Source organism: Pelodiscus sinensis, chromosome 15, assembly GCF_049634645.1.
Source record: "Pelodiscus sinensis isolate JC-2024 chromosome 15, ASM4963464v1, whole genome shotgun sequence".
Lineage (NCBI taxonomy): Eukaryota > Metazoa > Chordata > Testudines > Trionychidae > Pelodiscus > Pelodiscus sinensis.
The window spans coordinates 39,234,284-39,261,976 of NC_134725.1; the positions used below are offsets into that span (position 1 = coordinate 39,234,284).

A 27,693-nucleotide genomic window follows, 5' to 3' on the forward strand; every position below is an offset into this window, starting at 1 on the left:
TGTATTTTACTTGTTTTATTTGAACTGCCACAGGGATGTTCATGCTCAGAGCAGTAGCCACCTTTGTACTACAGAAAACGGTCTCAGAGAGGTGTTGTTCCCATAAACTCAGGTCCAGGCTGCCTTAATTGCTAACCTGATGCAAACCAAAACTGGAGGTCAGTTTGTTTCAGCAAAGATGGCAGCTGCAGAGCAGTCGTAAAGCTGTGTGTGTGATGAGTTCGTGGGCTCTCGCCTGTTCTGAATTCAGAGAGGTAGCAAGGAGGTCAGGGCAGCTTCAGCAGGAAAAGCATCTCCATAGGCGCGGCAGCAGAGAGATACAAGTCCTGGGTGCATGTACAGCACAGGCTGTGTGTGTACTGTGTTCAGGCCTGTAAACTGATCTCATAAAGACACTTATGAAAGGCAGGGATGCCCTGGGGAGATAACAGGGTTTGGTGGACCATTTGGAAGGACAGTGTTAAGCAACTTAGCCAAGGAAGGAATGCTGGAGACAGATGGGGAGGGAGGACTAGGAGACCTCCTAGACACTGCTATGTTACAAAAATCTAAGTGCTTTATGCAACTGAGGGGAGTAGTTAGCTCTTCTCCTCTTCCTGCTAGTCCAACAACATTCAGGGCTCTGCTAATTCAAGGTGAGGCACTCCACGGTGACAGGCTCACTCATGGAGCTTCAGAGGTGTAAACCATCTGACTGAGTAGGAGTGTAGGCACAGGGAGAGCTAGCCCCTGACAGATCTCACAAAGCAAGTATTGCCCAGTAACTCAGCACTCGGTGCCGCTGAGAGCAAGCTAACCGGTCGCTTTCAGTCGAGGTGCTCTGGGGCTCCAAGTTGAAGGTGGCAGATGCCACTGCAATCCGCCTCCTAAGTTCTTTGGTAACAGTCAACATTTCCCAACAGACCACAGCAAGGCAAAGGGCCCCCTGAGCATGCACATGGCATGCTGGATTTACCTGGCAGTCCAGACCACCAGCCCAAGAGCAGGGCACTCAGCTGTCCTGGCTACTCACTGTTTAACCGACCAAGGCACGACACACAAATAAAGCTTTGTGCCCCCAGGTTCTTTACAGAGCCGCTGGTATAGAATAAAAGTCTTGGCGTTTTAGCTTATTACAGACAGAGCTTCTCCCGGCTTGGATTTGGACAGGCCATTCCAAGAGGTCAAAGCCAGCTCAGAGCAGATTCAACCCATGCTTCAGCAGCTTCTGTTTGGCCTTGCCTGGCAAACTGAACGCACTGTCATGAGGGTTGGGAACCCCTGAATTGCGCAGAGGAGTGGTCAGCTGCTGGAAGTAAGTCTCCTGGACTGGGTTCTGGCAGGCATACACAGCAGTGGAGGCATTCCTAGAAGGACAGAAAGGAAAGCAAAGGTCAAGGCTCTGAGAGGAAGATGCAAGCACCCTGGTGTTCTTTGCGAGTTCCATTAGAACACATGGCAGTGTGACACTGAACAGCCAGCCCCAAGGACGAGAGTAAAGGCATGGGTAGTCCCGACTGGCTACAGGAGCCCTGCTCCATCTGCACCACTTCATAAAAGCAGGGGGCATGTTTATGTGACAGTGACAGCAAGAAATGTGGTGGACTAACCCCGGGAATACAAGAGACTGACAAGGTGTCCCACAGCACAACAGGTGTCCATTAGGGATGTAACAGGGTAGTCGGTTAACTGATTAATCGGGATTTTAAATGCCTAGTTAATGTCACTTTTCACAGCCTCTCAGCTAACTAACAAGTCTGCAGAGACAAGTGATACTAACACACAAGTATCACTTCTCACAGCAGATTTACTCAGTCCCAGCAAGCCCAAGGTGGGAAGATGGAGAGGGAGGGAGACAGCAGGAGGCAGGGATGATGGGGGTGGGAGTTAGTATGGGGAACTGAGTCCAAAGCCCCACGGCTGTAGTCTGAGGCCCATGACCCACACCTGAAGCCCTGCAGCCAGGATACTGAGCCCACCACTGCGCAGCTGAAGCCCAAAGCCCCACGACCACACTAGCAGCAGCCATGACAGCTCAGCATGTCAGAGGCCTAGGCCGGCTTGCAGTGTGCAATGATACGCAGGGATTGGTTTGCCACAGCGTGGACAAGACCCCCACCCATACCTGTATACAAAGATTGCCGAGATCCTTCCCACAGTGCACTTTCCCATGTGCTGCTGCTGTCACTGCCTGCACCCCCTCTGGGCACGGGCAGCAAGGGAGAGATGCTTGGCATTTCCCAGCCAGCCTACCTTGCACGCAGTGAGGCAGCAGGTAGCCAGAAGTGTAGGCCTGGCTGGGAAGGCCAACTTGTGCCAAATGGATGCAAAACGACTCAGTTCCTTGTAACAGGAACAGGGTGGAGGCAGTGTCTGTGCCCCCGTGACACCATGAAAGGCTCTGACTGATGAAACCATCTTGCTTGGAGCATTGAATTTAGTTTGCCACACACGCCGCAGCCTGTTTCCAACCCAACATGCCAGGCAAGAAAACAAACCCAGACTGACAATTTCAGACGCCTTTGGCTCCAAGCCGAGACACAAGTTTACTACGAACAGCTCTATTTAAAGCTGCAGCTTCGAACCTTATGGTGCCAGGAGCTGGCAACATTCTAGCGCTATGTCTTCATCCAAGCCTTTGGCAACAGTCATCTTGCTGTCCGCTCACTCCACTCAGCAGCTGAACATCAGGAAATGAGGTGAGCTGACTGGGTCTTTGGTAAGAGGGAACTCTAGGGAGTATGCAGAACACAATGGGCCTTCGCTTCTGTTTGGCCTTGCCTAGCAAACTGAATGCACTGTCTTGAGGGCTGGGAACCCCAGAGTTGTGCAGAGGAGTGGCCAGCTGCTGGAAGTAAGTCTCCTGGACCGCGTTCTGGCAGGCATACATAGCAGTGACCTGGCCTGGCTTTCCTGCATCCTACACAGAGCTCATGGGCTGGGATGCTAACTACTGTACCTCTTGAAGACAAGTAGCTTAAAGGCCTTCTAACAAGGCAAGCATGTTCTGAAGTGCCCCACGCTCATCTCCTCCCCCTATCACCTCTGGATGGAAGCAGCTCCCCTGGCTGAAGAGAGGAGGAAGCACCAGGCAGCCCTTACCTGATGATCATTTCAGAAGCAGTCGGGTGCTGGTGGAAGTCAGAGTGGATCAGACTCACAGCTTTCAAGAACTGCTGATCCTGAGCGCCTAGTACCTGGGGCAGGTTTGCTGCAGAGAAGAAAGAGGGAGAGGTTAGGAAGCTGCCTGTGCAAGGTAGTTTGTCCCAGCTTTGTCAGCGGGAAAGAATGCTGGATTTCTGCCCTCTGCCTGCGGTGGTCAGAGAGTGAGCCAAAGGGACATGACACAGGCAGTATGGTGATGAAGGCAGGGGACAGGCTCACAAACAGCACAACAATAGACCAAAGCAGGATCATTTGGGCCACTCTCTCTCTCCCCAGTCTCTCTCTCTTCTGTGCTGGAGAAGGCATGTGGCTAGCAATGGTTAGTGCTCATGGGCTGGCGGGAGACACGAGTACGGACTGGAACGATGAGAGGTGATCTGGGATCTATGCAGCTCTAAGGGGACGCCAGCACAGACTATGACTGACAAAAGCTCAGGCCACCATGCTAAAGAGCTGGGCAGTGCAGCTTGGGCTTGCTTGGGCTCTGACACCAGGGCTGGGGCCCAAACTCCAGCCCGAGCTGGAGCAGCTACCCAGCGATTTACAGTGCGGCAGCCCAAGCCCTGTAAGCCAATGTTGGTCAGCCCAGGCTCTGCGCCTGGCTGTCATGGGCTGCTGCTCAAGGGTAAGGTCAGTCCCATGTTACTGTTCCATTGGCAGATATTTTCACAGCCACAGATGTGCTGAGTGCCCAGTGCTGCTATGCTCACAGATGGGGAGGCAGCGACTCCACCGGGACCGGGCAGGTGAGATACAGCTGTGAAATGGTCAGGCAGAATCAGGACGGTGTTGGAAAGGACACTGCCCACAAGCAGACTCCCACTCTCACTCCCAGAGACATTTGGCTTGAGCCTGACACAAGCTGATCACAGACCCTGCCTGAACTTCCAGTGCTGACCATGGTCACAACTTGGGCATTGGGTGAAAGGCCAGATGGGGAAGGCCAGCCCTTCTGCCCAAGGCCCCGCCCCTTCCACCTAAAGACACGCCCACCCCCAGCTTGATCTTTCTGGGCCATGTGGGGAGCTGGGGCTGCTGTGCTGTGGCACCTGCCCGGCCCTCACCAGTGGCTGAGGAAAGCCGCACTGCTGCACAGCAGCTCTATCCCTCCCTGGTGGCTGGGGAGAGCTGGGCTGCTGTGCAGAGGCTTTATCCCTCTCTGGAGACCACTGCTGAGCTGGGCTGCTACACTGCAGCCCTAGCCTTCTCCCCTGGTGGCCCAACCCTTAGGCATTTCGGTGTGTAGGCAGTTTTAAGAAGGCTGTGCCTTCCCTTGCCTACATTACCAACTGCCTATGGGTCAACGTTTACCAGGCACCAGCAGTATGCACTCCCAAAAGCAGGACAGGCACCCAGCACCTGGGCTGTGCTAACTTCAGACAGCAGTTCAGGCAGGAGATGTTAACAAGGCAACAAGCCTAGAGCTCTGGAAACAAGGCCTCACCTGTCAGCACATTCTGAATGCAGTCGTAGTGAGTAAAGCTGTAGGTGGCTTTGACTGCAGAGGAATGATCTTTGGGCAAAGTCTCCTGCAGGTGAACCTCCAGGCCATTGAGAGAAGCCAGACTGCTGTGATACTGCAAACAGAGCAACACACGTGTGCATCAGAGAAGACTCACCATTTACTAGGGGCTGTAATTTGTCTGGACAAACATGGATGACATGCCAATGAACCCACAACTGACATGTGGGTTCTGATCCATCCCTGGAAGCATTATCAACTCAAGGCTGTTTGGTGGCTTGTGTGGTACTAACTGGTGGATTCCCGTCCATTTATTAGCCCACAGGTCAATGATGCAGTAGGTTTGGCAAAGGACACGAGAGTGGCAAAAGGGCCTTTCAAGCACCAATGGCAGTTCATCAGCATGGGATGCAAGACTTAATGACCTCACTTCCTCCCAGCACTTCTCTATGGGGTGCCCATTTTCACAGAATCATAGAATCCCAAGACTGGAAGGGACTTTGAGAGGTCATCGAGTCCTGTCCCCTGCCCTTATGGCAGGACCCAGCACCATCTATACTATCTGACAGGTGTCTGTCTAACCTGCTCTTAAATATCTTCAGTGACAGAGATTCCACAACTTCCCTAGGCAATTTATCCCAGTGCTTTGCCACTTAGACAGGTAAGACATTTTCCTTAATGTCCAACCTAAATGTTTCTTGCTAGAATTTAAGCCCATTGCTTCTTGTCCTATTATCAGAATATGGAAGGAGAATAATTTTTCTCCATCCTCCTCATAAACACTCTTTGAGGTACTTGAGTTAGGGACTTAGGTATTTTCATGAAGGCACTGTCCATTTTTTAAATCAGTAACTGAATATTACTCAGGTGACAGAAGGCTCTTGCTGCTGTAATTGAAAATTAGTGTTAGGTGCATTCCAATGTAACACATTTACACTGTATTTAATTGCAGAAGCCTGGCATTGGATGCATCTTCCCTCTAGGTAGCACACTACTCCCTCTCCTGCCAGACAACAGAGCTTTTCACAGCTCTAAGAGAGCCAAAGGGGGCTGGACTCGCTTCTGAAAACAGCCCATCTGCTCCAACTCCATCCAAATTGCAAAACATGAGATTAAGAATTTCTACCAGTAACTAGGGAGCTGTCACTGGTCCCAAGAACACACAACCACCGACTAGGCATTAGACAATGGAACTGCTGTCCAACGAGGCATGGGGGACCCCTCTGTCTCTTCCTATAGCGGGGTGCACAGACAGGGCTGAACCGCGGGTTGAGGCAGGATGGGCAAGATCTCCCACTGCAGTCTCCAGCATGCTTCTCCTCAAGGAAGATTAGTTTTCTCATCTTCAAAAGTGTCCCTGTCCCCTCCTCAGCCACAGGGAGGGTCATGCTTCCATTCGGCTCACTGGGCTCAGAACAGGTTCTTTTCAGGCTCCACACCCTGTCCATTTTATAGATGGATAAACAATACAGAGAGGCTGAGTGGTTTGCCGAAAGTCAGAGAGCACGATGGAGCACACTAGGACCCAGGAGTGCTGATTGACAGTCCTCTGCTGTATCCGTTAGACCAGCAGTATGCAACCTATGGGTTGCAACCCCCAAAAGGGGTCGCAGCTATCTTCCTGGGGGGTCACAGCACTTTGATCCGGGCCGTCCAGCATTTTGTTTTCCTGGCTCGGTGCCTTATGTACACATGGCAGGGGAAGTGGACCGGCGTTTTAAATTAAAGGGGCCACAACAAAATGTTCCTGGCTTTTTTTTTTTTTTGGCTCAACAAAAATTAAAAATGTTCCCAGTTCCGGGGGTTGCGAATGAAAAAAGGTTGAGCACCACTGCGTTAGACCACAATCCCATTCAAAACTCAGCTGGGAGGCCACCTTTCTGCCAGTGGAGATCAAGTGTCCTGCATCTAGGAATGGGACAGCTGAGGGGTTCTCATTACATCAGATCTGGCCCAAAACTTACACTGGGTAAGAACATGCTTTTGGAACTGCAAAGGGTAAGATCAAACCCAACATTTAAATGATTCAACTCCTACAGGCAGAGCCTTGACAAACGGCTTTCCAGAACATCTCAACCCTGACATAACTGACCTGTGGGAATGCAGGCATGCCAGAAAGGGAAGCTGATTAGTCTGTGTTCACTGCCCATTAGAAACGCAACCCACCCTGATTCAACAGTGTGTATGCAGACAGTGATCATTCAAAGCTGCGCACTCAATGTCAGGCTTTGTGTGGGTGAGGCACCTGGGGCTCCACAGGGATTTTTCCAAGGGGAGAAGTGGGCCAACTAGCAAGTGGCAAGTTTATAACAAAGGCACAAATGACAGGGTTAGATAGGCCACATTTCCCTTATGGCTGTTCTGTCTCACTCCCCAGTGAGAGAAACAGAGAGAGGAGCTGGTGAAGGCACACTCCGGAGGAGCTGTCCACATAGCCGCAGGCCTCGCTTACCATGCCACAGCACCACCAGCAAATGCGACTCAAAAGCAGGGCCCAGATGAGGGGGGGGGGGAGGGAGGGAGGGAGGGAGGGAAGGTGGAGTTAGCCTGAGGCACAGAGAGAAAGAGAGCACTGCACTTGCCAATCACCTGGCTGGATTTGCAGCACCTCCCTTTCCTGGTGAGTCATTCCTGAGTCACTGCACTCTGGTGGCCTGATTACAAGGTGCCAGCCAGAAAGTCACAAATCCTGCATCTTAACGGAATACAGCTCAGAACACCCCCCACCTCCTGTTTAGAAAGAAAACAGCAGCTCTGCTGACACAGCAGACTCTAATGCCTTGTTTAGGGAAATGGCACCTAAGCAAGTGTGTCCTTCTCCAGCAGACCAAAGCATTTCCTGGCATCTCGCCATTTGCCAGTTAAGCCTGCACACTGACCACAGCCCGCAGAGGAAGCAACAATGACGTGCTTTTGGTGCTGGGTCCTAGGACCCAGCTGCTGACATGAAGTGCCCTCATGACAGCCTCTCTTCATGTGCCATAACTGAACTGTGGAATGGCACCAACCTGCTAGGTCCCTTGGGTATGGAAGCCAGCTGCACAGAGTTGCAGGCTGCCAGCCAGTCAAACACCATTTCTTTCCAGATGGAGTTGCCGCCAGACAACCAACTCGTCAGAATTGCTTAAGGATGTAAAATCCTGTTTAACTGGCTAACTGATTAAAAGGGGTTAAACCTTCAAATCCCTAGTATCGCTAGGGTCACAAGTTGTAACACGCCAAGGGGGCAATTAAACTTTATGCAGGTAGAGCAGTGTCGGAGAGCTAGCCCTATGTAATTGCAGTGCCTGCTAGTACCCACGGCTCATGGTTAGCACTCTGTAGTGTGGAACATTTAACCACAAGCCCTCCCAGAGGAGCACCCCTCCTGCACAAGCCACTTGTGATCTGCCAGACTAGAACACTGGGGCTGGTCAGTCAGAGCTGCAACATTCCTACTATGCTCATCTCTAAACTGTACTCAAGGGAGGTCTGAAGCCCTTGGTGGGAGGAACCAAAGGGAGAGGGTGGGGTAAAGGGACTTGTCTCCAAGGTCACAGAGTAACCAGAGGGAGAACTGGAACCAGGACTCAAGAGTCTGACTCCCATTCCTCTGCCCAGGCCCCCCATCCCACACTGCCATGAGACAGGAAGGGTATGAAACATTTTCTAATGTGAAGAGGCAGCTTCGTCTGTCTTACCACATCTTCAATGGAGCCCTGGACATCCTTAAACTGCTCCTCCACCAGCAGCAACAACACCAGCCCTTTAATGCTGTGAACATACAAGAGCATCTTAACCAGCTTGGCCTGCTTGTCTGACACAGTGCAATCAGCGGCGGCTAGACAGTCTGCCCTGGCAGTTACTTCTGTAGGCAACCTGTTCTCTCTGCTCTTGGGCGCGCCTGGACCATCTGCCCTGACGCTGTGTTGCTGTCTTGCTTGGCCTCCAGCAACAGGAAACAGATTCCTACCCCAGTCATCTGCAGGGAACGTTTGCTCCAACTGTGCTGCATAGGGCAGGGGCTCCTGCCCAGAAGCATCAAACCACGTTGCTCCAGATCCTCTTCCAAAGGCCCCATTCTGGTTGCTGGGGTCTTGACTGTCCACACTCGACAGACCGTCACCTTCACTTGAATGATTTCTTCTCGACTCTTTGAGTGGGTAGCAGGTGGAGAGGCTGCCACTGGCTGTGTGACGCCTCTGGAGGCTGCAGCATTCAGACACCTCCACCTTACTAGTGCTAGAGCGCAATGTGGGCTCCATAGGGCCTCCACCCTCCTGCCCCGGGGCACCCAGCTTTGGAAAGCCTGAGGCCGTGCCTGTGTCTCGCATGCACTCTGCAGCAGGCAGTTTGGAAATGATGGGCAGGACTCCCAGCTTTCTCTGTAGTGGAGAAGATAGTTTGAAGCAGCCAGAACTCAACACTGGGCTTTCACTGCTGGGGCTGCTCACTGCTTCAGCAGGGAAATTCTCTACACTGGCCTGTGGTTTGGAGAAACCACTGGTAGAAGCTGTATTTGCAAAGGTGACTGAGTTCAGAGTATCTTCTGCTGTGATGGCACTTGAGCCCTGAGCAAGGGGCTCTCTCACCCACAGAGCAGACTGGCTTCGGACTTCATCAGCCCGGGCCGAATCTGAGAATGCTCGTGAGCGGAGGGTGTTCTTAGATCCTGTTGGGTTTCCTGGAGATGTGGGCAACCTAACAGGAGACAAGAGCAGCACTCTATTAACCACTGAGTTGCAGATACGTGGCAAATCAGAGGCCAGTAACAATCAGAAAAATAAACACCCCCATTTCCTGTTGAAAACCTGATCTGCACTCCTGATCTGAATGTACCCAGCAAAGGAGGAACTGGCTAATCTCAGAGGCTGTGCCCGTCTCAAACCTCAGCGAGGAACTCCCAGAGCAGTGCAGTCTTCTCTTCTGTGCTGGGCATATTGCTCCCTTACATGCAACACAAAGAACGGAGGCTATACTCCGAGCACTGGGGCTCAGAGATGATGGTGTGTCAGCTTGTCTGAGGTGGGGAGGTCATTTTTCTTTATGTAAAGCACAGCAGCAGAGATAAGCCCAAGCCCTTTCCTCCCAGACAATTCAAGTTATTCGAGTTACCCAGCCAGATAAGCCCCCAACAACGGCAGTACCCCTCACTCAGGCCTCGTGTTATTCTGAGGGAAGATAGCAGCAAAAAATAGTGAGCATGGGCTTGGTGGCGGCATGAGCTCAGCTGCTGCAGAGACTCTTTACCACCTCAGGAATTCACTTCCTACCTAGTCATCCACTCTACTGGAAACTCCCGGAGCGCTGTGGCTTCATCTTCTGTTAGGAAAACTGGGATGAGAGAGACATCCTGGGGCAATGGGAGACCTGCAAGAGCAGAACGGACACAGACCAGTGAGAAGAAATTAAAATGTCTGTACGGATGCCAGACTCCATCAGTGCAGTCCTCCTGTGAGAGGAGAGGAAGGAGGCCTCTGGCCAAGGCCCACGCCTGGCTCTGGAAGCCATAGCACAGAACTGACCAGGCGGCTTTTTCCTCAGCCCTTTACAAACTCAATGCCTGGTACCGGCAAATACCCTGTGGCTTTTCTGAGCATCCCAGAGATACAGCAGCGGATGTGAGGAGAGGGCAGAGGAAGAGCTGCCCAAAACAAGTGGAACATCCTCAGGTCTAACTCACCAAAGGGATGAAAGAAAAAGTCCAGTTCTGAGTCGCTGTTCAGAACCCAAACTCCTGCCATACGTCCAAACCTTTGCACCCTTTCTACTTTCACAGTTTTGTCACTGACCAAGTTGACGCACCCCCAGTTCCACATAGCTGCAGAATTTGTGGGAGAACCCATATGAGCAAATCCCTGCCCTTAAGATGCAGGAACAGGCCCTAGATCCGCCTCACAATACCCACTGAACAGACTCTGGAAGGTGGGTGCACCTGGAACTTTATCTGGGGCATAATGGAAGCAGCAAGATCTGCCCTGTTATGTTTTAACTGCAGTAGAGGGTAAAACTGGATCTCAGAAGGAAACCAGGCCGGAAAAGGGCAGCACACTCCTGCAATGCAGCTCACCATGTGCGCTGTGCGACGAGCCTGACTTATGCTCCTGCAGCACCTCCCCACTTGCAGGTATACTCTGAAAATAAAGCACAGTTATCACTGGCCTGCCTTAAGACTGTTCAACAGGAGCCACCAGACACACACACAGGCTCAACCCCAAGGCCACCGAAGTCCTTGGGGATTTTCCCCCTGACGGCAATGGACTCTGGATCAGGCCCTGAGGGCAAGACTGTGATAAACCTACTCATGCTCTGCAGTGACTTGCTGCTCCAGGAGCCATGCTGAGTTCACTGGGACTAGCAAGGAAGTAAATCTTTGTTCATTCCCTGAACCAATGTCAAAACAGATGCTTTCCCAATCTGTTGTGCCATGCAACCGCACACAGATGTGCAAGCGTAACACCTCTTGGAATGCTGTGTTAATTTAGTAACAGACAGAATGAGAAAACTAAGGGATTACACAGGAACACTAAAGAAAACTCAGTGGGTAATGAGTTAGCTATGAGCATTTTGCCCGTGTCACATAACAAGCATTTAATTTTTCAGCAAACACTGCAGTTTTAGAGTAAGGGGATCGCTATATACATTCATTCAGTATGTAGCTAAGCAGCTGCCTTTGGCCAGGTTAATCTGAAAATGACCGATCATTTCTGACCTCTTGACAAGAATTCAATAGGCAAAATACTGACAGGAGAAAAGCTCCCATGTGCAGCAGCACCATCTAGACTCCTGAACATCAACAGGAATTTTGATTTTTGTTAGCCAGGAGAACCATTTCACATCAGCATCAAGCAGCTCCAGGAATGCTGGCTGGCTGGTTCTGTGGTGTGAGTCACACATAGATGGGATATACATGCTGCTGGGCTTGGGTTTAACAACATACCTTTCCTGCAGCTTCTGTTCCTTGAAGGAGAACCTTGGCAGTGAGAGGAGGTGGAAGTTGCGTGCTCACAACCCTAGCAGGGCAGAATACAAACATAACCAGCTATGAGCTGAGTTTCTTGCTGAAGTTCAGGTTCACCACCACCCCTGCTAAGCTTAGTTTTCTGGGGAAGGCAGATTGCTCTCACACTTGCTGGGGGCACTGTGCTCTGCTCTTTCGCCAACCTGAAAGCAGGTTCCAAACCCCATTCTGCACATTTGCAGACACCCCAGCTGAACCACGGGAGGTTCGTGGACTGAAAAGGGGGAGCTAAATCACACAATGACAAGTAAGTTGTGAGGTCAAACTAGCACCTCCAGCAGCAGTGATGGCCCATGGACCTGCAAGGCCTTTAGACATTCCTGTCAATCCCAGGGCACTTCCTGGAGATGAGTAAGGGGGAATTACACTCCCCAGCAAAACACACAGAATCAGCAAAAGTAAAATTTCATGCTGGGTATTTACCATTCATTGGGAAGCCTGGTTTTGTTGAGTCAAATGTAACAGTGATCCAAGGCAAAGAAACTCTGTGTGGGTAAAGCCTTTTCCCTCCCCACTCTCCTGCAGAGCTGGACACTGGTAGAGGACAGCACCAAGAAAACCAGTACTAATGCTTTTGTGCCCCTGGCCTCTTCCACAGGCACACCAGCAAGCCAGAGAAAGGGATCTGGCTAGGCTCTTCACTTATTCCCAGGTGAGATGCAGGTTCTGCAAGAGACTCTGCAGAGGGGAAGTCTGACCCAAACATAAGTCTCTCTCTGTTGCACTGGGATGTAGCATGGAGGTTCATGCTTAGTGATGTAGTGATTAATCTGGTGGCCAAGTGGCCCACAGCCTTTCTGGTCAGAGTTGTTTTGCACAAGAAAAAAGTTTCTGCCCACAAGAAAATCAATATGCTAGAGAAGACAGAGGCATGTGACACGGATGGGACCACTATGGGGACTTCAAGGACATCAAGACCCCATGCAACTCATACACACCTTCAGGACACACCATGTGAACTTGAGGCCCAGTGTCAAAACAGACCTCCATTCTCAGAAGTGTTCTGCACTTGTAACAAGTCACCTGAATAAAGGATGCTAAGAACTGGAGGAAAATATTTGCTGTGCATGTGAAGCCACTCCCATAAAAAGGACAACCAGGATCAGAGATGAATCACTCAGACTTGGTCGGATGCACTTACTGCAAAGCAAGTCTCCACCTCTTGCCAGAGGTGCCACTGACACATGTCATGGAACTCTTTTAGTAGCACCCCAAAGAAGGAGCTCCCAACTTCTGTCACAAGGGAATGCCTGAAGTCCCTAATCCACTGGCTCTGTAAGATCTTCTCTGGCCCAGCTACCACTACCCATAGACTCTTTAGCTGAATAAAGCCAGCATTTCTCCTGGAGGGGGCAGGTTCCCTTTTCCTGCATATACTCCACATCAGTGTGGACGAGTCACCTGGCCAGCAAACCAGTCATTTAAAAAACATAGAATGATTATTGGCAAGGCAGGGGGAAGAGCTGGCTAAGAAAGGGGAAAAGCTCTAAGCTGGGTCTGTCCCCCAGCCAGTCTGAACATGTGAAAGGTCCCTGCGACAGAACAGGCATCTAGATCTAGTAGACAGAGCATGCCAGAGAATCAGTTATGCCACTGATGGCCCATTCTATAACATCTATAGAGTGGTAACACCTACATGTTAACTGGGTCAGGACCTTATTGTGCCAGGTGCTGTCCAGAATATAGGGACTGCCCCCTGCATAAAAGAGCTCCCCTGCCCTAACAGGTTGAATCTCTCACCCTATGTGACCCATCCAGAGAAGCCTATGGGAATTGGGCACTCAGATCTCACTGAAATGTACTGGGAGCTAGGTGCCTATTGACACCCAGCCCCTCTGGGCCTTTTGCTTTCTCAAGCACATTTGAGGATAACAATTTACCTAGTTAGAAATGCACCTGAGGCTGGCGAGTGCGATATAGTAATATAAATGTCCGCAATAAGAAGTGTATGGCAGATCTGTGGGTACAGCTGCTGTCATCCCCAAGGGAGCACAGGAAAGCAGCCCTGGTTAGTACAGCTGTAGGAGGGGATTGCCTGCAGTCAACTCAGGTTGAGAACGGACAATCCCAGGGCCCATTCAGAAGTCCTTGGCTACTCACCGGCCTTTATAGAGGATGCAACCTGCCAACACTTGAGGGGAACGCTGGCAGGTCTGCAAGATGAGAGCTGCTTTCAGTAACAGCAGGGGGTCTACCTGCACAAGGAGCAGGAGAAGACAATTAACCATCAAACCCCAGGAAATAATCACAGTAGCAAATAGACCTCTAAAGGGCACCTCTCAGTGCAACAAACTAGTCTAGGTGCTGCCCCTTGCAGAGATTCCAGGAGTTACCTTGGTTCTGTCCAAGTTCCAAAGGGAATTGAAGATCTTGTGTAGGTCGCTGGTGTTTTTCTGGATGTGTTCAATGTACCTGTCCCACTGCGTGCTCAGCTCCTCCCGAGAAAACACCTGGAGAAGCAAGAATCCCCACAGTAAGACACATGGCTGGAGTTAACATGGGATCCAAAGTGCCCAAGACAGTTAGATGGGATTCGTTCAGGGAAGCATCCAAGCAGCAAGTCTTCAATGAAAAGTCCACCAGAACACTAAACCAAGACCAGGAATTGAATCTGGTCCTGCAACAGCAAAAGCCCAGTTAACAGAGGATTTATAGGTGCTGGACAAGAGAGGGCAGACAACAGAGGCCAGATGCCATAGGAACCCAGTAGCTTAATTCTGGTTGTCTGCACTCTCCTTTTCATTACTGACAACAGAGAACAGGTGGGGAAAGGCACTCTCCAATCTGGCATGGGATGCTGAGTGCCACACTAGACGGACAGTGGCAAGGAAATGCTCAAACATCATCCAGTTCCCTTTCACCATCCTGGAACAAGGGGACAGCCCACAAGACCTCAGTGTGCAACATGGATGGCAGCAAGATGCGTGCATGTGACCTTTGGTTTCACACTGGCATGCAGCAGGAGTTTGTCAAGGGGCAGAAAGTTGCCAGACTCTCCCCTGCAATACTCCCCTCAGATCTGGGAACATCATTCCCCATCTGAAAGCAGCTACGAGACAGAAAGATATACAGAGGTGAAGGGAGGCTAGAGAAACAAAGGCTTAGATCTGCATAGCTAGGCTCAGGGGAATGGAAACCACCTGTGGCTGAGAGGCCTTCTAAGACAAGGCTACTCAACCCGCGGCCCATTTGTTTGTGGCCCACAGTGTGGTTTGGATTTATACATGGCCTGTGGGTGGGATCCTTTGAACATGGCCTTCACTGGGAACATGCTCCACAAGGGCGAGGCATCTCCCAGGAGGGGTGAGCATTGAAAGATGCAAGCAGAGGAGCTGGCTGGTACAGGGTGTCAATGTTTCTAGCTCCCAGGGAGGAGGTGCTGTGAGTGCTGGGGCATTGTGGAAAGTGCTGGCTATTTAGCCATGTGGGCAAAGCCTGCGAGGTACCGACTGGCTCACAATGGCCACATATGGGTCCGGTGCCGCAGCTTAAGGCTTAATCTTTGTATTCATGCCTGTCAACGTGAAAGAAGATATCTGCATATATTTGCAACCACACTTAAGTTGCAGCTCTTGGCATGTGCTGTGAGTATCATTGTGGCCCTCGGGGCTTCCAAAGTTGAGTAGCCCTGCTCTAAGGAGCAAAAGGAATGATGTATACTGGGGTAGAGGCAGGGACTAGACATGATGGGAGAACAAGAGAAGGAAACACCCTAAACATGAGGAATCTTCCCATGAAGTTATAAGAGGGATTGTCTCCTAAGAGAAGTGGGGGGAACGTCATCATGTAGGATGCTGACGACATCACAAACGAGATCTTGCCATGTAGGGATGGGACCTAAGGACTTTCCAGCTCACATTCCTGTGATCTCCAAGCTGCCTGGGTGCAGGAAGGCCGAGGGAATATGTCAGCCTCCACAAAACTGACCAGGCTTCAGCCATTCTGGGAGAGAGTCAGACCCTCATTGATCAGGGAGAGATACCCACCACTGTTAGTCTGCAATTACCGTGTAAGCATGACACACAGATCCATTGTAAAATCTGAAGAGTCCAATCAGTAGTTCCAGAAATTGTTGACAGCTGATATCAGGGAGTTCAATGGTACAGCCCAGCGCCTTCAACACACAAGGGTACAGAACAAAAGTTTCTGATGTGGCCATGCTATTGGCAAAGCAAACAGCTGCAGCATGCTTGAAAACTCAGTTTGGGAAGTGTCAGCAGTAGCATCTGTCCTATCAGCAAAGGTGGAAAGCCAGAGCTTGAAGGCAAAGGTGAAAAACTCAAGGGCCTGACCTCTAGTTTAATGCTTAAATTGCCAAGAACATCTGGCCCAAACTGAATATTTTGAGGCTCAATTCACTAATTAATGACCTTGAGAAGAGGCTTCCATCTTCCTCCACCAGAGAATAAGACAGTGCACCAAACTTCTGAGAATCCACAAAAGTAACTAGATTGTCAGGGGGTTCTACTTGTTGGGAGAACTTCCTGCAGTGTGGCTTTACCCCCCAATTGGGAATGCCCACTGAATGAGCTGCAAGTGGCCTGGACCAGTTCTCAGAGCATGTGACCACATCACATCACAGAAACTAGATCTGCTCCCAACATAAGAAATCCACTATCATTGCCAAGAGCTTTGCAATGGGTAAAGAGCTTCCCAGCCCTTTGGTATACGCTACATCCATGGAGTTCTGTTTTCAGCTAGTTTGTACCTTTTCCATCGGCCCATAGATCCTTGTAGCCCGAATCCTACAGCTGCAGGTCTCTCCTGTATTCTGCCAGGCCACTGCCACCAGTACCCTAAGAAATCAACCCTTATGCAAGTTCCTAGAGCTCCTCACATGCCTCCTGTTCATTTGAACTCACCCAGAGATACTCTCCGTCCACCCGTACTGCAAACTTGAGCTTTCTCAGCTGAATGAGACTAGGGGGAGCACTGGAGATCTCAGTTATGCAGTGCACCACTCCTGCAATCTGTCCACACAGCAGCTCCTGCTGGTCCAAGACAGTCTGTGAGAGGAGGAAGAAGAGTGTATTTTGCAGCATTCCTGGAGAGGCACCACATTTACATGGCAGCCCGATGGAACTGGTGGTGGTAAAACAACAGATGGTGTTTATTACACTGTACCCGGCACAAAGACAAAACACTGACTTTTCATCCCAGTCACAGAGGCTGAGTTCTTATTTAAGCAAAAAGAATCTGACCAAGAGATCAAGAAGAATTAGCAAGCCTGATCCCTGGGGGGAATTTTGTCCACTTCACCATGACAGAATTGGGCATTATGAAAAGTCTCTGCCTATGACACTCAAACAGCAGAGTGTTAAAGAACAGCCTAAAGAGTGCTGCACATATAGGCTACGTCTACAAGAATTTTTATGTTCAAGTATTTGCACAAGAGAGCGTCTACACTGGCATGTGCATTTGCGCAAGAGATGTGCTTTTGCACAAAAGCACCTGTGCCAGTGTAGACATTCTCTTGCGCAAGAAAGCTCTGATGGCCATTTTAGCCATAAAGCCTTTTTGTGCAAGAAATTAAAGTTGCCTGTCTACACTGGCCTCTTGCACAAGAACAGTTGTGTAAGAGGGCTTGTCCCTAAGCGGGAGCGTCAGAGTATTTGCGCAAGAAGCACTGATTTCCTACATTAGAATGTCAGTGTTCTTGCGCAAGTACTCGTGGCCAGTGTAGATGGGTGGCAAGATTTTGCGCAAAAGCAATTGCTTTTGCGCAAAATCTTGCCAATGTAGACACAGCCATAAAGTATGTTTACATTGGGATACAAAACCAGTGGCTCTGAATCTCAAATCCACAGCTCTGACTGCATGGCTAAAAGCAGCCAGATAGGGCTCTGAGACCACCTCCCTCCCTGGGTTTCAGAGTCCAGCTCCAGACTGTGCCCTCAGCCTCCACACTGCTTTTTTCTTCCTGCAGACTGAGTCAGGTGACCCAGGCCAGCTGTAGCTGTGCCATGGTCTGTTACTGCAGTGAAGGTTTGCCCGTAAGGGCCACCTATGGCAACAAAACAAGCAGTGCTGTGGATCACAGCTCAGGTATGTTGGCAGAGCTGTGCTATGCATGGCTTTAATGATGTGCTTTAAAAATACAATTAACATAAACTTCTATAAACATTGCAGTTATCAACCTAACCAAACCCAGATATTTGCAAGCACCCCATTCCAAGAACAGAAATTGGCTTTGGTAGGATTTTATATAGAAATATTTTATATAGCCCTACACAGACAACGGAAGAAGAAGAAAAGCAGGCATTACCTGAGAAGGATAAAAGTAGCAAATTCCAGCTCTTGTGGGATCCCCTTCTTCCTTTACCTTTGACCCATCATAAAGGAAAAAGTAGTTCCACCTGCAAAATCAAAGTATTGACACAATGGAAGATGTTTGCTGTTCCCAGCTAAGTCAAACTGGTATTTCTTCCCATGTCCCATTTCTCTTAGGCAGAGCTCTGCTATTTATGGTGTGATACACAAATGTTTCAGGAACAGCTGATGTGCATCATTCTTGCATGCAGCCTCACCCATGGATTTTGGAAACAGATTCAGGGTGGAGAAGGATCTGGGCTAGTCAACTCTCCTAACTTTCTGGGTTTAAAATACAAGACAATAAACTTACGGCTAAAACTAGAGGAGAAAGGCATGGATTTGTGATCCATTTTCCAAGTCTGTGCTGTCATTTATTACTATGTAGCTGCTAACATTTCTCCACTAAAAGCAGTTTGGACTGGTTTTCAGTCACTTAATTGGCTCTTATTTCCTGTTGAACCCACTGAACCAATGTGAAAAAAACATGTCAAACTGAAGTTTTCTCCTGATCAGCGACAGTCTTAATTATTTTGTGTCCTTACTGATTTACTCAAAATATTTTAGTTACTGTTTTCATTGTAGGTTGCATGTTCCAGTCATACACTTTGTGCACAACTGCTTCCAAGCAAGAGTGCTATGAAGAGTGCTAACTAAATCACATGAAGTCTGGAATGAGATGACTGTACAATTCAAAAGGAGAAGCTAAGGAACACAAGTTATTCTCTGCCAAAAAGCAGAGACTAAAGTTGCGCTTGCAAACCATTCCCGAAATGCCCCACCAGTGAAACAGAAAGGTTGGTAAAGTATTGCTTTAGGAATCAGATTTCAATTCTATCCTTCGCTCTGTCACAGACTCTCTGTGACTCCATACGCCAGGCATTTAATTTTTCTCTGCCTCAGTTTCCCGCCTGTGTAATGGGGACAATAATGTTCCCTGTGAGGGTATCATGTGTTTAAAAGACATTCACATATTACTGTGGCAAGCACTTTGGAGCCCACAGTTTATAGCTTGCGATACTGCAGCAATAAACCAAAGCCTGGGGACTCTTGTACCAGAAGCTCAGGGAGTCTCTCCAATTCCGATGGCATAGCCATAGCGGAACTGTGTAGGGATGTTAAAATGTGTTTAATCAAGTAAATGGGTAACTGCTGGAAATTTCAGCAGTTACATGAAGGGGATGGGAAACAGCTCCTCTGAGAGCCGATGAGCGCTGGGAGATGGCTTTTAAGCTGGCTCCCTGCACATACCGGGAGCCTGCGTGTAACCATGAAGTTTAATCAGTGAGCCCAGCCTCATCGGTTAACTGTGTACATGGTTACACTTTCACATCCCTAAATGACTCAGACATTTTAAGATACTATGCACATCTGTTTGCATGCTTTAAACCATGGGTTCCCAAACTGAGGTGTGTGCACCCAAATTCCAGGGGGGGCACGAGGAAATCCAGCTCCTCCCTCCCCCAGAATCGCCCTTTCCAAGTTTTGCTATTTTTGTTTTTTTGGCCCTGGTCAGTTCCTTTTTTTGGGGGGTGGGGGGCAAGTTTTGCTACTTTGGAGGGGAGGGGACGGAGCATGAGGGTTTCTCAAAAATCAAAAAGGGGGCGAGATGCCAAAAAGTTTGGGAACCACTGCGCTAAACAATCCCATTCTGGCCTCCATATCAGTTATGCAACCTTACCTTGCAACTCTAGAGCATGTACAATGACTGCTACTTACCAAGAAGCTGAGTTAGTTTCAGATAGAACGGGGATAGCCATTTATATCAGATTATCTTAATCATGTCTCATCATCCTCACAAGTCTCTCTCCTCCAAAGCAAGTGGTGCAAACAACTTATTTGTTTTCCAGCAGTAAACGTATTGTTCCACAAATGCTGACTGTGGAGACTTCAGTGGGTTTTGGCTCTAGGTGATGAATATGTTGGAGATGTTAAAATACTGATGTCAACAGTGCTCTTTGTGGCTTATTTACATGAATAACAAAAATGAACCAAAGTGCTTTCATTGTAGAGGTTTATCTCACAATAGCTACATTAACACTGTGCCTAAGCTACATTAAAGTCTCTTCAAAACTTGGGTTCATCAATTCTGGGACTGAACTAATGAAGCTACTTTATGAAAACATTCCAGACAGGACAGAAACAATCTTAAGTATCTGCAATGAATCAGAAAGCTACAGAAAGCATGAATTTAGTTGTCAGAAACAAAGAGCTACAAGAGGCAAATTTCATGACACTACACTAGTTCTTTCAAGTTTATTATTTAGCATTTAAGTGGCCATCTGTGCAAAAAATTATCACTACATGGAGAACGTTCTCTCAGAGGAGCTCCTATTTAGGGATGTTCTGCTGAAGACACTGCTCCTTGAATAATCCGTACAAAGTTGAATGATATCCTGTGGTCTCCAGCATTCATGTTATTCTTTTAATCCTAGAGTAAAGAATGAATAGATTAATGCTTGGATGCCTTTGCTGAACTAACATGTGATCCAATAGGGAGCAGCTGACAAGCATTCAACAACAGAACTTGTGCATGAGCAACACTGGGGACATAAACAAGCCTTCCATTTAAACAAAGGTACATTTAATATGCTTGGAATATTTAATGTAAGCATTGGGCTACATCAGTGCTTAACCGTGCATGATCCTGACAATCAGAGAAAAATCCTCTTAATAGGAACACAAAGAGGTAGAAAATGTAACAGGCTAACCTAAGGGCTGCAGTGAAAATTAACTGAATGAAATTTGATTTTCTATCTTAACAACAGGAACATAACAGGATTGCCATAGAAGATGAGGTCAACAATGACCCATCCAGTTTGCTGCCCTGTGTACAACATGAAGCGGTATCAGATTCTTCAGAACACGCACACAATCCCGGGAACAGAAAAGCCGGCTCAGCCCCCCCCCCCCCCCGCTAACTCTCATTAGTTGCCTTTCCTCACTGCCTCTCACCCAAGTGCTTCAACCGGCTCTATCAACAATGATGCCTCAGCTCCCGACGGAGGCAGGTGGGAGAGGCCCGGCAGTGCCGACCCCTTTCCTCAGTCCCTGAGAGCGAGCAGGCTCCAGGCAAAAGCGTTCCCGGGCCGGGGCAGGAAGGGAACGAACCGCAGAAGGAATTCGGGGAGCGAATCAGGAGCCCGACGTTAACCCCCCGCGCCCCCGCGCTCTGAGGCGATATCCCGGGAAAGCCGCGGGGGCGCCAGTCGCGGGTCTAGACGGAGCCGCTAACGCTGCAAACTACGAGCGGTCCCGGCTCCCCCCCCCCCGGGTGTCACGAGGCCTCCCACCCGGGCAGGCCCGAGCCGGGGGTTCCCGCCGAGCCCCGCTGGGGGGGAGGGGCGAGCTTGGCCTAGCGGGGCGGACGGCAGCGCCTACCTGAGCGGGGCCACTTCCGGGGCTGCGCCGAGCCCGTGGCAGGGCACGTGACTGCCCCGCCCCCGCTACGGGTGCCGGGCAGGGCCAGCGCCGGAGCGCGGCGCGCATGGAGCTGGCCGGGCGCTGGCGCCGCGCGGGACGTTCGAGGCGCGGCCGGGCCCGCGGGCCGCAGGCGGGGGGCGAGGCCGAGCCCAGCGCGGCGGCGCAGCGGCGGCTCGGGGAGGCCCGGTGAGTGCGGGGCCGCGGCCAGAGCCCCCCCCCTTAGCATCCTGGGCCAGGCAGCCCCGCCCCCCCGGGCCGCGCACCCCCCGCTCGGGCCCTGCCCCCCCCTCGGGCCGCGCACCCCCCCCTCGGGCCGCGCACCCCCCCTCGGGCCCTGCCCCCCCCTCGGGCCGCGCACCCCCCCCCTCGGGCCCTGCCCCCCCCTCGGGCCGCGCACCCCCCGCTCGGGCCCTGCCCCCCCCTCGGGCCGCGCACCCCCCCCTCGGGCCGCGCACCCCCCCTCGGGCCCTGCCCCCCCCCCGGGCCGCGCACCCCCCCTCGGGCCCTGCCCCCCCCCCCGGGCCGCGCACCCCCCCCTCGGGCCCTGCTCCTCCCCGGGCCGCGCACCCCCCCCTCGGGCCCTGCCCCTCCCCCCGGGCCGCGCACCCCCCCCCGGGCCCTGCTCCTCCCCGGGCCGCGCACCCCCCCTCGGGCCCTGCCCCCCCCCCCCGGACCCTGCCCCCTTCCCCCTCCCCACAGCGCCCCGGGGCAGGCCCCCAAGAGCAGGGCAGGCGCCGCACCCATCCCCCTCCAGCTCCGCTCCCCTGCCCTGGGGGCCCCGCCCCGCCCGCATGGCTGTCCCCGGGGTGCGCGCTGCCGGGTGACGCTGCTCTCTCCTCTCCCCAGGGAAGAGCTGCTGAGCTCCCCGTTCTGGGCCTGCACGCAGAGTAAGTAGAACCCGCCAGGATACCCGACCCGGGGCCGAGGGGTCGCTGCTGGCTGGTGCTGCCGGGGAGAGCAGCTGGCAGCGCTAACTGATGGCTGAAGTAGGAAACTGGGTCACCTCCAGCCCCAAACTTGAGCAGCTGAGAGAAGCAGGACCTCTCAATGACTGCTCTTGAGAGCTAGAAGTAAGAACCACTCTTACTTATTGCTGCTCTGCCTCCCCCCTTAAGTTTTTGTTTAGCACTCAGATCACATCTGAATTTTGACCATAAGCTCTTTAGTCGAGGTTCTGTAAATTGCCACATTTCAGTAAAGAACAGACTATGCTTTTTCTTGCCCCCATAATAAAAAAATGGACACAGCTGAGAAGCCAGAAGAGCCATCTCTTTTATCACAACCATAAGGTTCATCTTAGAGATGCTTTTAAAGAGGTGGAGAAGAGCAATGTGCCCCCCCTTCCCTTGTGGGTTTATACATCATTTGCAAAATAGTCTGTTTTGAAGTTACTGTACATGGATGTATCCTGATTCTGCAGTTAGAGACATGTTCAAAGCTGTGCTAACTTACATACTGATTACAATTGTTTTGGGCTGAGAAATTATATAGAGATTTTCCTCACTTGCTGCCCATTCACTTGTTTTGAGCCCTACACCCGGAAGCAGCAAATGTCATCAGCATCCTTTCTGTCATGGAGAACTGGGCTAGTCCTAGTAGTACCAGGAGTGGGCCTTTGTTCCAGACAGAATGAGTTGCTTTAGCAGCAAATATGAGATGTAAAGATATACATTAGAACAGGAAGAATATATAAGCACATCTAATTCTTCTGCCTTTCTGATGCCTGCTTGACATTCACTTTCTGCAGGAACCATCCAAGAATCTCTCAGCAAATGCTTAGAGCAATGGGAAAAAATACCAGCGTCTATGTCAGAAGTCCTGTGTTCATTTGAAAACCTGCAACTTGAACCACTCCATCAGTCAGTTATGAAACCCAGTTCACATTCAGGAGAGCCTGCTTGCAAAAGTGGTCACTTGCGGTGTGTATGTTATGGCATTGGGAACTTTTCTTCTTGTGTCATTTCTCGATACCAGCTAGCATTCTTACTTCTGTTACTGGAGAAGTTACAGGTAAGAACAACACCGTATGTTGGAATGGCTGCATATTTGTCTTTGTAACTTAATACCTTTTCTCTCTTGCAGATTCCTAAAAGTCGGTGCTATATTTTTGATCCTTTATTTTCCGAATTGGAAATTGGTGTTCTGAATGACCTCGGTATAACAGTTGTCCTGGAGAACGAGGTATGGTATATTAAAGCTATAAAATGTAAGTGACATGTTTTATCCAATGAACCAAAAAAATAAAAAAGGAGCACTCCAGAGTCCTTCCTGTAAGTGCCTTTGCTACACATTGCAGAGTTTTTGCCTTTCACTTAATTCTAGTCTGGTCAATGCAAAGTTTCTCCTGTAAACCCTATACTGGGATCATAAAAGGACTAAGTATCACTTTTTAGTTAGGTATCTAGTCTGCTGTAGCCCTTCTGTAAAATTGGTATGTTTCACAGGGTACCATGTTTTCCCTGGGAGATGGGTTGGAACATTCAGCAGCCAAGAAATCTGCTGGGCTTAAACAGTTTTTGGCACTTTGAGTGCCAGTGAACAGGCTTTAGTACTTACAAAGCCAGGGTAGCTGCAAGTAAATCTTAAGGGATGCTGTTTATCTGCAGGAGGGAAAACATCACATTCATGAATTCACCATCTTTTATATGATCCACTGTGGAAAAGCTTTGTATAACAACCTGCTCTGGAGTAACTGGTCTGTGGATGCGCTGTCCAAAATGATGATTATTGGGAATAGTTTTACAGGGATTGAGGAAAGGTAGGTACCCAAAAAAGATGTTCTTACATATAAGGCAGAATTTCATTCACTCTCACTATAGCAGTAATCCTATATGCTTACCTGCTTGTGATATCTTTACAAACACTGGAGGAGCTGTCTTTTCATACAGAACATAAAATCATCCATTTCAATGTCTGTTTTGCAAGATATTTTATCTGCCCTTGAGATGCAGCTGTTAATTGATTATCCTTACTATTACTTTATCTCAACCTTCCCTGACTGAAGTTGCTACTTGTCACGTTGGAAATGTTATGTGCAGGGCTCGACAAAGTATTGAATCTACTCGCCCAGGGTGAGTAGATTTCAGCCAGGCGCCCCCGTTCATTTGCGGCATGCGCAATGTGGGTCTTGCGCATGCGCAGTGCAGGGCTGGCGAGTAGCTTTTGCTGCCATTCATCAAGCCCTGGTTATGCGCTAAGAGCGCCAGCTAGAGAGCACGACCATGTTCTTGTAAACTGTCTGTGACAGGTCACTTGCTAAACACTCAGCTTCTGCTTTATTGGTGACTTCTTTTGTAACCTTATCCTTTTTCTCCATATTCCTGTAATGTCTGAGCCAGATCTCGGAATAACTGGTTCATTACAAATCAATATTAAATCTGTTCAGTATTCCTCATATACAGGCCCAATTGTTTTTCTAGTTTTCCAACAACAGGCTTAAGTAGTGAGGTAGATTCCATCTATTTAAATCAGTGGAGGGGCAACCTTGGCTAAAGAGTGAGCCACACGAGTAGCCCTCTTTCAGCTCAATAGTCCGTGACATTGTTTTAACCAAGATGGCCTCCCAGGATAGAGTAGTTTTGCTCACTGAGCTTATATACCTAGAATTTTGGGGGTTTGATGATTGCACCATAGCAGCACTTTGGATGCAGAGGGAGTGCACAGCTCTCACAATCATTGTTGGGTGCAATCAGCACCGATCTGGTAGGGAAAAAAACTATGCAGATGCAAACCAGCAGAATCTGACAAACTTGTGCACGGGGCAACAGTAAAAATGTCTCATTGGTCACACACAGAACACCAACGAGCCCCATGCAACTCTTGGGCTACAGATTGTTCACTACTGCTCTAAATCTAAACCTGATGCTAAGGTGGTCTTCATCTGTGCTTTTCTTGGAATCGGTATTTTATACATTCTGCACAACTTCAGCCTTTTGTGTTAACTAGATTCATTTTATCTTTTAATAAAACAACCATGTTTCCAAAATATAAATCAACAGTTAAGTTCAAGTGGTTCCAATACTAACATTTGTCGTTGTTTCTAGGTTATTGGCAAGAATATTAAAGCGAGATTATTTGTACATAGCAAAGGTACGGTTTATAATTTTAAAAATGTGAATATGTTGTAGTGCGGGGGTAGGCAATTTTGGGTGGGGGGGTCATGCCAAGATTTTGGAAAGTGATCAAGGGCTGCATTTTTTTCTGGAGGAGGTGCAGGGTCTAGGATGGAGACTGGGTACAGAAGGATGCAGAATAAGGACCTGGGGTGCAAAAGATGGTGCGAGGTCTGAGAGAGAGTTTGGTTGAAGGAGGGGGTTGTGACCTGGATCAGGGGATTAGGGTGTAGAGTCAGGGAGGGAGTATAGGAGCAGGAGAGGATTCTGGCCTGTGGGAGGGGTGTAGGAGAGGGTACAGTTGTGACCTGGGGTGGCGGAGGTGTCCAGAGGCTTTGGATGGTGGCTTGAGGGAGTGAGTTGGGGTGTAGGAATGGTTGGGGTGCCAGAGGCAGGCTTTAGCTTGGAGGCACTTACCTAAGCATCTCCCAGCCAGCAGTCATGCAGCACCCCCATGGCAGGCAGGGCTTCTTGCCTGCTGCAGCCCTAGACTGCTTGAAAATGCAGGCTCCTCCCTCCATGTGGCTTTCAACTAGGGATGTAAGATACTGGTCAGCTAGTCACTTCCCTCCCCTTGCTGCCTGTATATGAGAGGAGGAGCCAGTGCTGTGGGGAGCTGGCTAAAAGCCAGTTACCCCCAGCACCATCTCTGTGTTGGGCAGGGGAAGTAGAAGCACAGTGGAAATGGCACGAGCGGGGACTTAAGGGGGGATTTTTGAAATGTACAAGAGCCCTAATGGGGCTCTAGTACAATTCAAAGGAAGCCCCATGCTCCCTGCTGGGCTTCTGCTTTTGAACTTGGAGGTGTTCTTATAGACTAATCAAATAGTTGATGGAAATCCCATTGACTATTCGATTAAGTAATTAATCTAAATTAGCATCCCTGTTCTCAGCTCTGGGAGTGGAGAGAGGTGCTTCTCCCAACCCCCAGGCCAATCTCTCAGCTCCTAATGACTGGTGGTTTTGACTGTAGGAGCTGAGGATTGGGCTGGGGGCAGGGAGATCACACAAAGTCTCCCCTTCCCTCCAAAGCAGAGAGGCACATGGAGCAGCCCTTTGTTTAAACCAGGTAGGAGGGGGTTTGCGGACTGGATCTGGTGGTTTGGTGGGCTGGATTCGGCCCACAGAAGGTATCTTGCCTACCCCTGTTATAGTGGATAGTCATCTGCATCTCAGATACTGATGATAAATTAATGAGAACATTTACATAAGTGAGCATGGCATTTTAGTAATCTTTTGTTCTTGCATGCTAGAGCAATGGTTTTTAACTTGGGAATTCATAGACTATCTTAGACTTCTCAAGAGATTGTTAAATTTTTTAGGGGTCTTTAAAAGGGAACAAAAAGAGAAAACCCGTGTGCTAGAGGATAAAGAGGTTTCGCAGCTGCCTTGTTCAGCTGTTTTAATGCTGGATGACATTTGTGCGTAAGGTTTAAAGAGTGTTTCCACATTTTACCATGATTGATTTAGATTATGGAAGCCATTGTATCTTGTGTAATGATGCTGTTCAATCACGTTTAGGTTTTAAAAGGGACAGAGGAATCTGCATTTCCAATTCATCCTCAGTATGTGGACATATTTAATGACACCTCCATCCACTGGTTTCCTTTACAAAAACTCAAGGAGCTCCCAACAGAAGCCTGGAAGTTTCAGGAAGAGCCAACGTACCAGGAATGTGATGACTTGGAGATTATCAGGAAATAGGACCAATGGAGTTTTTATTTTTTGATCAGACTGAAATGGAACCTTTAATTGCTTTCTGGATTTTGTGCCTGTTTTTAAGGGGATGTTAATCTCATAATTATCCATCTAAAGCCTAGACTGGCTTGAAGGCAGCAACCTGAATTTAATGTGACAAGTTTTTCCTCAGAGGTACTGATTTTTTTTTAAAGGTGAAAACTGTACTTCTATTTATTATTCACTAAATAAACTCATACTAACTCTTTATTTTGATGAACACCTGTGTCTTCTGCTACTAGATCAGGGTAGGGCAGTAATTTTTGATGGGGCCATGCTTAAGATTTTGGAAAGTGGTTGAGGGCTGCACTCTTCTATGATATTAAGGGAGGTGTGGGGTCTGGGATGGAGGCTGGGTGCAAAAGAGAGTTGAGGTAAGAAATTGGGGTGCAAGAGGGAGTGTGGGGTCTGGGAAGTAGTGTTGTGACTTAGGGTAAGGGACTGGGGTGCAGGGGTTTGGGCTGTGACCTAGGATGGAAGGAGGCTTTTATCTGGGGCAGGGGATT

At 49.6% G+C, this 27,693-nt stretch overlaps 2 protein-coding genes across 10 annotated transcripts; one reads left to right on the plus strand and one right to left on the minus strand.

Moving 5' to 3' along the window:
- On the minus strand, positions 1-21,433 carry HPS4 (HPS4 biogenesis of lysosomal organelles complex 3 subunit 2). Of its 9 annotated transcripts, none has more exons than XM_075898890.1 (15): positions 21,297-21,433; positions 20,220-20,346; positions 19,635-19,821; positions 17,872-17,962; positions 16,469-16,612; positions 15,613-15,720; positions 13,940-14,056; positions 13,707-13,801; positions 11,526-11,598; positions 10,656-10,719; positions 9,859-9,955; positions 8,287-9,286; positions 4,589-4,721; positions 3,082-3,190; positions 1-1,346 (listed from the first exon to the last, which is right to left on the minus strand). In XM_075898890.1, exons 3-15 carry the CDS (start codon positions 19,673-19,675, stop codon positions 1,175-1,177), a joined length of 2,244 nt encoding a protein of 747 aa, XP_075755005.1. In that variant the 5' UTR covers positions 19,676-19,821; positions 20,220-20,346; positions 21,297-21,433; the 3' UTR covers positions 1-1,174. The 9 variants fall into 9 exon arrangements, with proteins under 9 accessions (XP_075755005.1, XP_075755004.1, XP_075755003.1 ...); XM_075898889.1 differs by lacking the exon at positions 21,297-21,433 and adding an exon at positions 20,871-21,276; XM_075898888.1 differs by having other exon boundaries at positions 19,635-20,346.
- SRRD (SRR1 domain containing) lies at positions 21,393-27,397 on the plus strand. Its single transcript, XM_075898900.1, has 7 exons — positions 21,393-21,524; positions 22,185-22,225; positions 23,086-23,348; positions 23,421-23,519; positions 23,945-24,096; positions 25,382-25,427; positions 26,972-27,397. The coding sequence occupies exons 1-7, from the start codon at positions 21,403-21,405 to the stop codon at positions 27,152-27,154; spliced, it is 906 nt and encodes a 301-aa protein (XP_075755015.1). The 5' UTR covers positions 21,393-21,402; the 3' UTR covers positions 27,155-27,397.
- The last annotated feature ends 296 nt before the right edge of the window (positions 27,398-27,693 follow it).

Coding starts and splice junctions, on each gene's coding strand:
- HPS4 (XM_075898890.1), bottom strand. CDS start 19,675: ATGGCTATCCCCGTTCTATCTGAAACTAACTCAGCTTCTTG. Junction 14,057..15,612: donor CTGTGTGTCATGCTTACACG/GTAATTGCAGAC, acceptor TTGCTTCTCCAG/GTGTTTTCTCGGGAGGAGCT. Junction 10,720..11,525: donor GAACAGAAGCTGCAGGAAAG/GTATGTTGTTAA, acceptor CTTTATTTTCAG/AGTATACCTGCAAGTGGGGA.
- SRRD (XM_075898900.1), top strand. CDS start 21,403: ATGGAGCTGGCCGGGCGCTGGCGCCGCGCGGGACGTTCGAGGCGCGGC. Junction 23,349..23,420: donor TGTTACTGGAGAAGTTACAG/GTAAGAACAACA, acceptor TCTCTCTTGCAG/ATTCCTAAAAGTCGGTGCTA. Junction 24,097..25,381: donor TTTACAGGGATTGAGGAAAG/GTAGGTACCCAA, acceptor CGTTGTTTCTAG/GTTATTGGCAAGAATATTAA.